The following is an 11693-nucleotide window of genomic DNA, read 5'->3' as shown; positions in this document are numbered from 1 at the left end:
AAATGGAAATAGTTCAGTGTCTACCGGCAGGAGAAGGGACGAACAGCTGGGGGTGACTTCCGCTTCCTGCGGGACGAACGTGTGAAGACTGGCTGGTAGGAGTTGCACAACTTAGCAAACTGCTGGCTGTCTCGGGACTCTAGCCTGGGGTAGTGTGTGGCGTGGGAAGAAGAGGTTAATAAAGTCAGACACTATGGGAAACAGCCCCGAGGGAAGGAGCACGCGCAGGCCCGGTCGGGGCGGGCCTCCCGGGTGGACGGCAGACCCCTCAGAGCCCGCATCACCACGCGTGCCTGGGAGTCACGTTGGTCTTCCAGACCCTCCCGGTGCCAGCACTGACATGGCTGCTGGGGTTGTTTTACAGGAAAAACATGCAGAGGAACAAACAGGTGGCCATGGGCAGGAAAAAATTTAACATGGACCCTAAAAAGGTAAGAGCGAAGGACGCGGGGGCCCCGGGCATTCAGGTGCTGGTTCCCCTCACCCGCTGTGCGGGCTCAGCCCACGAGGTGGCCCGGCGCTGTGAGCGGCGTGTTTATCATACACGCCCCTGTGTCCGGGGCACCATACCCCTCGTCCCGTGCCTGGCTTCCTGTCTAGATGTTTCCGGGGTGCGCGTCACCGCATCTTCGTTGCGTTTTTAGGGGATCCAGTTCTTGATAGAGAACGAGCTGCTGAAGAACACCTGTGAGGACATCGCCCAGTTCCTGTACAAAGGCGAGGGGCTCAACAAGACGGCCATCGGCGACTACCTGGGGGAGAGGTGAGGCCAGGGCGCGGCGGGAGCTGGAGGCCGAGTCACACGGAAAGCCTCAGGATGCTGGCTTCTCTTTTCACAGGTTGTTTATTATTGATTTTAGAGAGAGAGGAAGGGAGAGGGGGAGAGAGAAACGTCAATGAGCGAGATGTCCATCGGCTGCCTCCTGCACACCCCACACTGGGGATGGAGCCCGCAACGGGCCTGTGCCCTGACCTGGAATCGAACCAGTGACCTCTTGGTTCATGGGTCGACTCTCAACCACTGAGCCACACTGGCTGGCTGAGAATGCTGGGTTCTTGATGGCAGTTTGCCCTGAAGCAGCAGCATCCTCATGAGCTGAGGGGCGTGGCCCTGGGGGCAGCAGCTGGTGTGAGGGTGCCTCGCCCGCTCACAGAGGCAGAGGAGACGGTGCCTCCTCCCTGGCCCATTGCTGCTCCTGAGCTCACAGGAGGCAGAACTCGGGGACAAGGAAATTGCCGGGCTGGGGGTGGGGATGGGATGCCCTTGGACTCCAGGGTCTGACACCTGCTTTCCCCACCCCCCTCCTCCCACCCCATGTCTTGTTTTTCTTGATAGAGACGCGTTTAACATCCAGGTCCTCCACGTGTTTGTGGGCTTACACGAGTTCACCGACCTGAACCTGGTCCAAGCGCTGCGGTGAGTGCAGGCAGGCGATGCCTGGAAGTGGGGCCAGGTCTCAGCTCCGCCTCCCGGGTGGCCCTGTGGGGAAATGGCACTGCCTCCGGGTGGCCCTGTGGGGAAATGGCACTGCCCCCGGGTGGCCCTGTGGGGAAATAGCACTGCCCCCGGGTGGCCCTGTGGGGAAATGGCACTGCCCCCGGGTGGCCCTGTGGGGAAATGGCAGTGCTGGGCTTGTGGGAACCCAGAAGTGCCCTAAGAGATGCCCTCTGCGGGCAGTGACTGGGATGATGGTGGAAGTGAGGGAACCACGTTGTGTTCTGAGGGCAAACTTTGCAAAACCTTCCCTCAGGTTCTTCAGTTAATATTCTTCCTGGAGATTGACGTGTACTTAAAATTTGAAGTCTTTCCCAATTTTTAGTTTAGAAAACACTTTAATTTAGCCCTGGGATAGGAAGTAGGTACCTGTGCCCCTCATTTTAGAAAGAGAAAAGTAAACTTTCATTTTTCCTGAACCCGTTCGTTTGTGCTCTGAGAAATTACCGCGGGTGTTCTGCCTGCGTGGGGTCTGTGTACCTCGCTTCCTGTGCTGTCTCTGAGCGGACAGGTCAGCCTGTGGCCATGGGTCTTGGCTCAAAGGGGCCACCGTGAGGGGCGGGAGAGTCTGGCCTGCACCGCTCCACCCCACCCCGACCCCATGCTCCGGAAGCCGGACTCACCTACGAGAGCACTGGCCGTGTGTCAGTCCGTGTGTGGTTCTTAGGACAGCCGCTCTTTTCTTTGGGAAGTGCTGGTCACTGCTTCTCGGCACCGCGCCTGTGCCCGGGACGCAGTGATGTGCAACGGCGCATTGGTGCCCGAGCCGAGTCACCGTCGGGAGCCTCGCCCCGCGCGTGTCCCTGGGCCTCGGGAGGAAGGTCCCGGGGAAGTGAAGGTGCCCGCCCGTGACAGCGTCTCCCTCTCGCAGGCAGTTCCTGTGGAGCTTCCGGCTGCCGGGAGAGGCTCAGAAGATCGACCGGATGATGGAGGCGTTCGCCCAGCGCTTTGCAGGGGGGGCGGGCGCCTGCCTGAGCACGTCGGTGCGGGGGCGTTCGCAGCAGGAAAAAGTAGCAAACCCCCCAGAAACCCAGCCACAGGGAGGAGGCATGTAAATCGTGGCCTCTCAGTTATGTCACTTCAAAATCATGTTGTAAAAGTTCTTAATTGACATAGGAAAATGCTAATGAGATCGGGACTCAAACTGCGTGCCTGTTTTAATTGAGTTTAGTCACAGCGTGGCTCAGTGAGGACACTGTGCACGTGTTCCCGCTGGAGGGCCATGTAGACGGGAGTAAATGCGTAGGCGCCCGCCAAGCGGGGGAGATCGTAACGGATTCTCTCTCGCGGGGTGTGGCTCTCCCAGTGCTCTGCGGGGTGCTGTCCATTACGGTCTGAGAAAGGGGGCCCCTTTGAGTCCTGGACACTGTCTGTCGCCTGGCTCTCCCGGGGCGGCCCAGCTGCCCAGTACCCAGTGCCAGGCACCACCGTGTCCCGGCCTCAACGCCACCGCGTGCCCTGCTCCTCGTGGGCACTTCTGAGCGCCTCTCCGCTTCTCTCTAGACACGTGCTATGTCCTCTCGTTCGCCATCATCATGCTGAACACCAGCCTGCACAACCCCAACGTCAAAGACAAGCCCACAGTGGAGAGGTTCATCGCCATGAACCGCGGCATCAACGACGGCGGGGACCTGCCCGAGGAGCTGCTCCGGGTGAGTGCGCGTCGGGGGCGTGTCCTCGCGCTGAGTGGTGCGTGTTCCTGAGGAGCCGTGGGAGGCCCAGCCAGGGGCCAGGACGGTGGTTTATGGACGGGAAGCTGGCACACGCTGCTTTCTCTCCTCCCGGGCTGGCCTGAGACTCGTCCTTTTTTGTCTCCGGAGTCGCCCGAGGCAGGAGCTGTTTCTTCTGTTCTTGTTGCCCAGAGGCGTGTGGCCTCCGGGTGCAGGGTGCTGCTGGGGGTGAGGCACGAGGAGGGGGGCAGTGTTTGTAGAACCAGAGGCAAGCGGTGCTGTCTCTCCCAGAACCTCTACGAGAGCATCAAAAACGAGCCCTTCAAAATCCCGGAGGACGACGGGAACGACCTCACTCACACCTTCTTCAACCCGGACCGCGAGGGCTGGCTCCTGAAGCTCGGTGAGGCCCCTCCACTCAGCCCGGACTCGGCCCTGTGAGGGCGCGCGCACATGCGTGCACGAGCGTGGGAACACGGGTGCTCACGGAGGCGCTGTGGCGGGCCTTCGGGAGGCATCCACACTGTTACCACGAAACCCACCTCCAGAAGGAAATGGAAGCCAGTCAGTGCCCCAGGGGACACCAGAGTGCGGGGGGACTTCCCTCTCCATGAAACAGCCGCGTGCATTTGCACCCCACGCACCCGGTCCTTCCTCTTTCCCGCCCCCTCTCGCTCACTGGCGGTGGCCAGCTGCGTCCATCTCTACTTCCCATCACACACGTGCACCCCGCACCCCCAGCATCATCATGCTCTGCATCTGGCTCACGGGCGTGTGCATGGCGAACCTCGGCCCGGCTGTGTGCACCCCGCAGCACACCCAACCCAGCCACGCTAATGCCCTCCATGCAGAAAACAAGTTCCTCCTCCTCCCTGGGGCGCCCATGAGCTCGATGGCCGAGACGTGGCCGGGAAGGGGCTGAGGGACCAGGAGGGAGAAGGGAGGGGCTTCCATCAACCGTCCAGAGCTCAGAGGAGCCTGAGGGGCGAGGCCAGGGTTTGGCCGCTGAGAGTGCTCTGTTCTGCCTCGGCCTTGGCGAGCCCGGGCCCCACACTGTCAGGGCGTCGGGAGCGGGTCCTGCTCCCCATTGCATCTGCCCGGGAGGCGGGAAGTCAAAGTCGCTCAGCCGCTGCTGACCCACGTGGGAGCGCTGGCTGGCGGGACAGCGGCAGGGCCTCCATTTCCTCTGAAAGCCCAGCCCGTGTTTGTGCCAATGACTCGCCTGTGCGCTCTTGAAGCTGCGGGAGTCCTGGGCTCCTCACTCAGCCAGCGCCCCCTCCACCTCTAGCCAGTGGGTCCTTGAGGTTCAGGCTCTCACTTACCAACCACAGAGGCAGCCACGCCGCTCTGCACCCTCCGCGCCATGTGGCTCGGGTGTAAAGGGAGCCGCTGGGAAGGGAACGGCACGCGCATCTGCACGTACGTCCCTCCAGCAAGGTTTGTGTCAGCGCTGATGCGGGGCAGGGAGGTAGCGTGGCCGGCGAGGCCGAGATCAGATCAGCACGGGTCGCCTCGGTGCCGGTACCAGGACACGCAGATGCCCGAGACTCCCCATGGTTTTTAAAAAGAAGAGTTGAAGCGTGGTCTCCCGTGTGGGTCACTGCATTCCTTTCCCAAAGCCCCACCACCCCGTCCTCGGGGCCTCACCGCTGCCCGGCGTGGTGTGTGTCCGTATCGCCACAGAGCGTGCACTCTGTGTACACACGCACACGAGCATGCGTGGGTCTGCGTGTGCGTTCTCACACACACGAAACAGTGCCACCGCTGAGGGAAGTCCACTCCCCCGTCTCCTCACTCTGCTGGGAGTGCTGGACCCCGGTCTGTGGCCGCTTCATGAGCTGATTGGGGGCCCGCGGGGGCAGGTTTCGGCAATGCCTGGGATCCCCTTTTCCCATGGGGCGTGGCCTGGCAGCAGCACGCCGGGGGCCATGTTTGCCCCAGCCCCGCGCCCCTCCCCCAGCAGTCGTGAATGACTAATACGTTGCACTAGGAGGTGGATTTGATTTCTTTGTTTTAATTTTCTTTTCTCCCTCGTTTGTATGTTTCCGTGGTTTTGGCTCCTTTTCCTTGCCCCCAACTCCAGGAGGTATGTAACCCCCCGCCCTGCTCGCGCTCCGCCCGGCGCTGTGACTGCTGCAGCCTCTGGCTTTGTTACTCGGTGGCCTGTTTCAGTTGCTGGTGGTAGTGTTAATGCCGCTTCTAACTTCTCGTACAGTCCCTGGGGAACTGGGCAGGTCCGGTCCCGTTGAGGAGTGGCCCCGGTGGCCAGGCAGGGAGGCGCCAGGGGCAGTCGCTGCCCTGCGGGCGGCAGTGCGAGAAGCCAGGGGACCCCGGCTCCTCCTTGGCCACGCAGGGCTGTGTGGTGGGATCCAGCGCCCTTGCTGAGAAAGTCACCCCCACAGTGGAGAGGGGCGTCCGACGCCCAGAGCCGGGCTCCGTCCGCCGTGCCAGAGGCACCTGGGGGATGTGGTTCCTAAACGCAGGACAATGCCCAGGGCGACTGAACGGAGACAGAACCAGGATGCCCGGACGCCCCTTTGCTCAAGTCCTAGGTGTCGGGGAGGGCATTCCAACCTTGGCTCTGTTTTATATTTTTATTATTAAAATATTTTTTAAAATATGTACGTATTGATTTCAGAGAGAGGAAGGGAGAGGAGAGAGAGATAGCAACATCAACGATGAGAGAGAATCACTGGTGAGCTGCCTCCTGCACGCTCCGCACTGGTGATCCAGCCCGCAACCCGGGCCTGTGCCCTGACTGGGGATCGAGCTGGTGACCTCCTAGTTCATAGGTCGACTCTCAGCCACTGAACCCCGCCGGCCGGGCTTGGCTCTGTTTTTTGTCTTGTTTTTCTCCCTCCTTTTTTTCAATGAGTCGTCATTAAACACCCCAGATCGGCCTTAGTTAGTTGTCGGGGTCCCTCTGCACGTGATGGTTTGGGGAACGTGCTTCTCCCAGGCAAGGAGCTCCTCAGGCGTCGGCTCAGCTCGACGTGGCAGAGCCGCCCAGAGAAAGAGCCACCGAGCAGTGACGTATGATAGCGTTGGGGACTGGCAGCTGCCTCTGCCTCTGCCTCCCCTCGGGCGGGACTGAGCGGTGTGGCCCTGTGAGTTCCACAGGGACTGTCCTAGGTGCGCACTGACCTGTCTGCTTGTCCCACTCTGCTCTTCCCACGCAGTGTCCCCCCGGGACGCAGTGGAGCTGCCGGGCAGTCTGTGACGCCGCAGGGGCTCAGGGAACCGCCAGCCTTTCCATCGGGGAGGGCGCCCAGCTTTGCTTTTGCTACTAGACTCCCCCTCCCCCTGGCATTGACCTCCCATGGCCTCCTGAGCCCCAAGTCCCGGGGGTCCCGCGAGGGAAGTGCATGGTCAGCAGCGAGGGGCCAGGTGTCCTGGGTGCTGAGCCCTGTGTGGGGATGGAGGCCCAAGAGGCAGAAGAGCTGAGTTCTCGGACCCCAAGATGGGCAGGGGTCCTTTTTACATCCAAATGGCTCCAGTTCTAAGGAAATCCGTGTCTTCCCTTCCTCACGCCTTCGGTCTGCCCAGCCTTCCCATTCCCACGTGCATGTCACATCTCCATCCACGCCCCTCACCCTCGCCTTCGGGACCAGAGGCCTGCGCTCACGTACCCGCACCGCTGTGGGGAGGGGCCAGCCTGCCCGGCCCCGCTCAGGGCGGGTGGCCAATCCCGCCCCTGGCCAAGGCTGTGCCATTCAGACCTTGGTGCCAATGGTCAGCCCTCCCCCTCCTCCCCGCTTCCTTCCTGGAGGAGCTCAGGCCCCACACAGAGCCCACCCTGCACAGGGACCTATGCTGCAGGCTTTCTTCACCCGCAGGCACCTCCTTGTGGTGGGAAACGCTCCCCCCAAACCCCCGTCTCTCTGCAAGGAGGGAGGAGAGAGCAGGGCACACTGGCTGCACACGGAAGCCCTCGCCTCTGTGCAGATCGGGGAAGCAATGCTCTGCTCTCCGTAGTGACGTGCTGGCGGACAGAGCCTGTGCCGCCCACAGGACGCGCACTTAGAGAGCCACGCGTGTCGGCACTGAGGCCTCTGGGTCATGGTGTAGGCTCACGCGCAGCGAGCTTTCCCTCCACTTACGTCACGTGGAGGGAAAAGGATGGTCGTGACCGAGGCAGGAGGGCTTGTCCACGCAGCCAGGCCAGTCTCCCGGCCACCTCCCCAGGATGTCGGGCCACTTGCGTGTTTCTAGCTGAGGACAAGGGCACCCCCCCAGCTCGCAGCTGCACTCGGTGCTCAGGAGGCCGTCTGCTTGTTGCTGCAAGTCTCCTGTGAGCACGCCCTGCTGCCGGGAGTCCCCCGAGACAGGACTCTGGGTGTCCCCGGTGAGGACACTGGTCCGGAGGCGGGAGCTAGTGGGTTCGTGGCCCCAGGAAGGTGTGGTCCCATGTCCAGGAGAGCTGGTTCCCTGGAGACGGGATGATGTCCTCCTCCCCGTCCCTCCCCACTGATGCAGCAGCTCCACGCGGGGCTGATCGCGGACGGGCTGGCCCTCTCCCCTCGTTTTGTGTGAGAGAAGCTCCCAGCCCCAGTCAGACCTGCGCGGCGTGCCCTCGCATCCCGGCTCCCCGCCCCCCCCCGTGCTCATCCTCATCGCTGTCCTGGCCTCGTCTCGGGCGCCGCCTCGCTTGCTTGCTGTGCTCGTGCCACACACTTGCGCTCGTGAAAGGTGCTTCTGTCTGGCCCTGTCTTGTCACCGATGTCAGCCTTGCCATGGTCTCCGTGTCCCCCGGGCCCTGCCCTCGCTTCCTCCTCGCCCGGAGGGGGCTGCGTGCTGCGGGCCGCCCTGCCCGGCGCCTCCCGTCCCACACGCGTCTCTTCTTGTTCTCAGGTGGTCGGGTAAAGACCTGGAAACGCCGCTGGTTCATCCTGACCGACAACTGCCTGTACTACTTTGAGTACACGACGGTGAGCTGCTGCTGGCACCTGCGCCTGGGGCCAGGCTGTCAGCTGTCTGTCTGTCCGGCTGTCACCTGTCTGTCTGTGTGTCAGCTGTCTGTCTGTGTGGAGCTGTCTGGCTGTCTGTCTGTGTGTCATTTGTCTGTGTGTCTGTCTGTGTGGAGCTGTCTGGCTGTCTGTGTGTCACCTGTCTGGCTGTCTGTCTGTGTCACCTGTCTGGCTGTCTGGCTGTGTGTCACCTGTCTGTCTGGCTGTGTGTTATCTGTCTGTCTGTGTGGAGCTGTCTGTCTGTGTGTCATCTGTCTGTGTGGAGCTATCTGGCTGTCTGTGTGTCACCTGTCTGGCTGTGTGTCACCTGTCTGGCTGTCTGTGTGGAGCTGTCTGGCTGGCTGTGTGTCACCGGTCTGGCTGTCTGGCTGTATGTAGGTACTTGTGGGATCACCAGCTCCTCCCAGCAGGAGGGCCAGAGAGGGGGCAACAAGGTTGCTGTGTCCTGGGCGGGACTTGAGGTGCCCGTGTGGGTCCTGGGTGAGTTGTCACGAGGCGCGCTCTGTTTGAGGAGAGGCGGTGATGAGCGGATAATGCCCTGGGACAGCTCTAGCCCTGGCACTGGGCCCCTCGGACTCCAGCACTGAGGCCTGAACGACGAGCAGGGCAGGCAGAGGCACGCGTGTTCCGTGTAAAGCGCCGCCTCTTCCCGCTGAGGGCCAGCCACGGCTCCTGCGGGATCTGTTGGAGCCCTGAGCGTGCTCTTTGCTGGGGCCTCTGGTGATGGGGACTCGGGTGGGGTGCTGAGACGGCGCCCATGGGATTTCTGACCCTGTTCTTGAGTGAGCATCGATGTGGGCCCAGCTGAGGCAGGAGAAGGTGGGAGAAGGCCCACGGGGGTGTGTGGAGCCGGGTGTCGCCCACCGAGGCTAAGCTCCCAACCCCCGCAGGACAAGGAGCCCCGGGGGATCATCCCACTGGAGAACCTGAGCATCCGGGAGGTGGAAGACTCCAAGAAGCCAGTGAGTACTTGCGGTGAGCGTGGGGGGAGGCGTGGTGCAGCTCTTCACAGAGAAAGATAGTGCCGAGGGCACGTAAAGACGCAGCGGAGGAGACTGCGTGCCTTGGATCAGTGTTCAGGCCAAAGCCGAGGCCTCAGTAGCTTCTTGGTTCTTCCACCTGCTGAGCGTCACTCACTCACCATCCACGGGTGGGTCATCCCTCCCCAGGGGCAGCAGCACTCGGTCGGCGGCCTGGCGGGAGAGGTGGGCCTCGGACGTCGTCGTAGCCTTGCTGCTGGCTCCGCCTTCGTCCAGGCGCCCGTAGAGCTGCTTGTCTGGGGGGTCTGCCCAGGGGCCTGGTTAGACACAGCCTGCAGTCTCAGCATCCACGCCGGCCCCTCGCTGCCCCAGGAGCACGCGCGGCCTGTTGTGGGCCTGCGTGGAGGCTCGGGGCGAGGTCATTGCTGCCTGCCCAGCATCGCTTAGACGACCGCTCTGGTTGCAGAACTGTTTCGAGCTGTACATCCCGGACAGTAAGGACCAGGTCATCAAGGCCTGCAAGACGGAGGCGGACGGGCGCGTGGTGGAGGGCAACCACACCGTGTACCGCATCTCCGCCCCGACGCCCGAGGAGAAGGAGGAGTGGATCAGACGCATCAGGTAGCGCCCGCGCCCGCCCACTTCCCGCCCGCGTGCTCCTGGCTCTGAAGCCCTGGGAGTGCGACGGGGACCGCGGGTCACTTTCCTGGGTCACAGCACTCGGACCTGGCTTTCCCAGGCGACCTCCCAGCCCTCGGGGAGCAGGCCGTGGGCGGGCGGGGCCAGGAGCCCTTCTCGGGGCTGGTCTTCTCAGGTCTTCGGCAGCAGGTCTCGTGTTCACGGTGGCAGCTCTGGTGATAGGGGTTGTTGTGTTTTGTCATTTCTGAGTCCCATTTACAGATGAGGAAACTGAGGCCCATCGAGGAAAAACTGTTGGCCTGAAGCCCCGTAGCTGGGGGGGCGGGGTGCCCAGGCTCCTGCGCAAGTGCAGACAGAGCTGCGGGCCCGGGGTGGGCGGGGGGTGGGGGGAGGCCCACTCACATTCCTGCCGGCAGGGGAGGTGATCACAGGACAGGCTTGCTCCCGTTCTGCCTGTGAAGCCTGTTGGGGCGCTGCCGTGCCCCCATGCAAGCTGCTGCTTCTCTCCGGGCACAGCCTCGCCTCGCTCTCCCCTCCCGCACCTCGTCCGTCACCTGTGCCCCAAGTGCTCCCTGTGCGTCTCCCTGTGACGGCCTCTGACTCCCCCGGAGACGAGGGAGGCCACACTGACTCGAGGCCCGAGGAGGCCCGAAGTCCTTGCCGGGTCCCGTGGGAGGGGCGTTGTCCGCGAGGCCGCCTGCCCGGAGGTCTGCTGCTCTGTAGTCTTTGCCCTTTTGGCGGCATCTCCACTAAAGCCAGCGCCATGCGGGCCAGCCAGTTGTGAGCAAACAACACCCCTCTAACCTTGGAGGTCCCCTCAGGACACGCTGCAGGCACTGCCCGTTCTGGCATCCCCAAGGAGGTCTGGGGACATGGCTCACGACACAGCGTCGCTGGTGAACGCCCTGCTTGCAGGAGCTGGCACTTACCGGTCAGGGCAGAGCCGGCGGGCCCAGGGCTGGGAGCTGCCCCAGAGCAGTCGGCACATGGCCGCCGCTTCTCTGGAGAAGCGAGTTCAGGTTCAGCCCTTCCGAGCACGACCGGCTCGGCCTGGAAAATGAGGAACAGGAGGGCGGCTCGGCAGGCACTCGTGCAGCCCCTCCGGTGCTGGGCCCAGTGCCGGGCCCGGGTTATGGAGCCAGTAGTGCAGGCACTCAGAGTGACCTGGGCCCGGCCAGAGTGGCTCAGTGGTTGAGCATTGACCTAGGAACCAGGTCATGGTTCCATCCCTGGTCAGGACACAAGCCCGGTCACTGGCTCAATCCCCAGTGCGGGGTGTGCCGGAGGCAGCTGATTGACGATTCTCTCATCATTGATGCCTCTCTCTCTCTCTCCCTTCCTCTCCAAAACCAATAAACACATTTAAATAGACGCGGGGCTGACCTGGCCGCCCTGTGAAAGCACCAGGTGCCGCTGGGCTGGCTGGGTCGCAGCGTCACTGCCCTGGCGGACGCCAGCTGCCATCATGGGACTGAGCCACACGCTTGTCTGCCCAAGTTAGAGCACCGCTGAGAGAACGCGCCCCGTCCGGCCCTGGGAGCACCCCGCTGGCTCATCGCCTGCACCACGTGTCCCTTCGCTGTCGTGCGGACACAGCGGGCCCTGAACAGGCTCGGCCGCTGCGGGCCCTGAACAGGCAGGGCGCGGGCACAGGAGTCCTCGCCCTCCCTCAGCCTCTCCGCCCCTTTCTGTTCCAGGGCTGCCATCAGCAGGGACCCCTTCTACGAGATGCTGGCCGCGCGGAAGAAGAAAGTGTCCTCAACCAAGAGACACACCCTGTCACGAACAGAGCAGGGCGGATAGGGAGGTTGTGGCTCCGCCCCCTCTCCCACACGGAGCCACAGGGTGATCAGGAGGTTTGGACGCTGCCCCCTGTCACACTGCTCCAGGGGCCAGGAGGCCTCGTGGCTCTGCTGATACCGGTGCTGGGAGGCATCACAGC

The 11693-nt window shown here is 62.9% G+C and overlaps 1 protein-coding gene across 1 annotated transcript; it reads left to right on the top strand.

The window, feature by feature from the left end:
- Nucleotides 1-337: 337 nt before the first annotated feature.
- Nucleotides 338-11554, top strand: CYTH1 (cytohesin 1). The gene is made up of 10 exons (XM_015562673.1): nucleotides 338-431; nucleotides 645-763; nucleotides 1337-1417; nucleotides 2367-2470; nucleotides 2978-3147; nucleotides 3457-3568; nucleotides 8017-8093; nucleotides 9023-9094; nucleotides 9579-9733; nucleotides 11449-11554. Exons 1-10 carry the CDS (start codon nucleotides 372-374, stop codon nucleotides 11552-11554), a joined length of 1056 nt encoding a protein of 351 aa, XP_015418159.1. The 5' UTR covers nucleotides 338-371.
- The last annotated feature ends 139 nt before the right edge of the window (nucleotides 11555-11693 follow it).

The sequence above is a fragment of the Myotis davidii genome, unplaced genomic scaffold (genome assembly GCF_000327345.1).
Source record: "Myotis davidii unplaced genomic scaffold, ASM32734v1 scaffold991, whole genome shotgun sequence".
NCBI lineage: Eukaryota > Metazoa > Chordata > Mammalia > Chiroptera > Vespertilionidae > Myotis > Myotis davidii.
The sequence above is the reverse complement of the archived record's forward strand: the minus strand, read 5'-3'. Positions and strand labels throughout refer to the sequence as shown.

Bases quoted from the DNA above. Each gene is read 5' to 3' on its own strand.
- CYTH1 (XM_015562673.1), top strand. From the start codon at position 372: ATGCAGAGGAACAAACAGGTGGCCATGGGCAGGAAAAAATTTAACATG. The intron at 1,418-2,366 runs GTGAGTGCAGGC...TCCCTCTCGCAG, and splicing joins AACCTGGTCCAAGCGCTGCG to GCAGTTCCTGTGGAGCTTCC. The intron at 3,569-8,016 runs GTGAGGCCCCTC...TCTTGTTCTCAG, and splicing joins GGGCTGGCTCCTGAAGCTCG to GTGGTCGGGTAAAGACCTGG.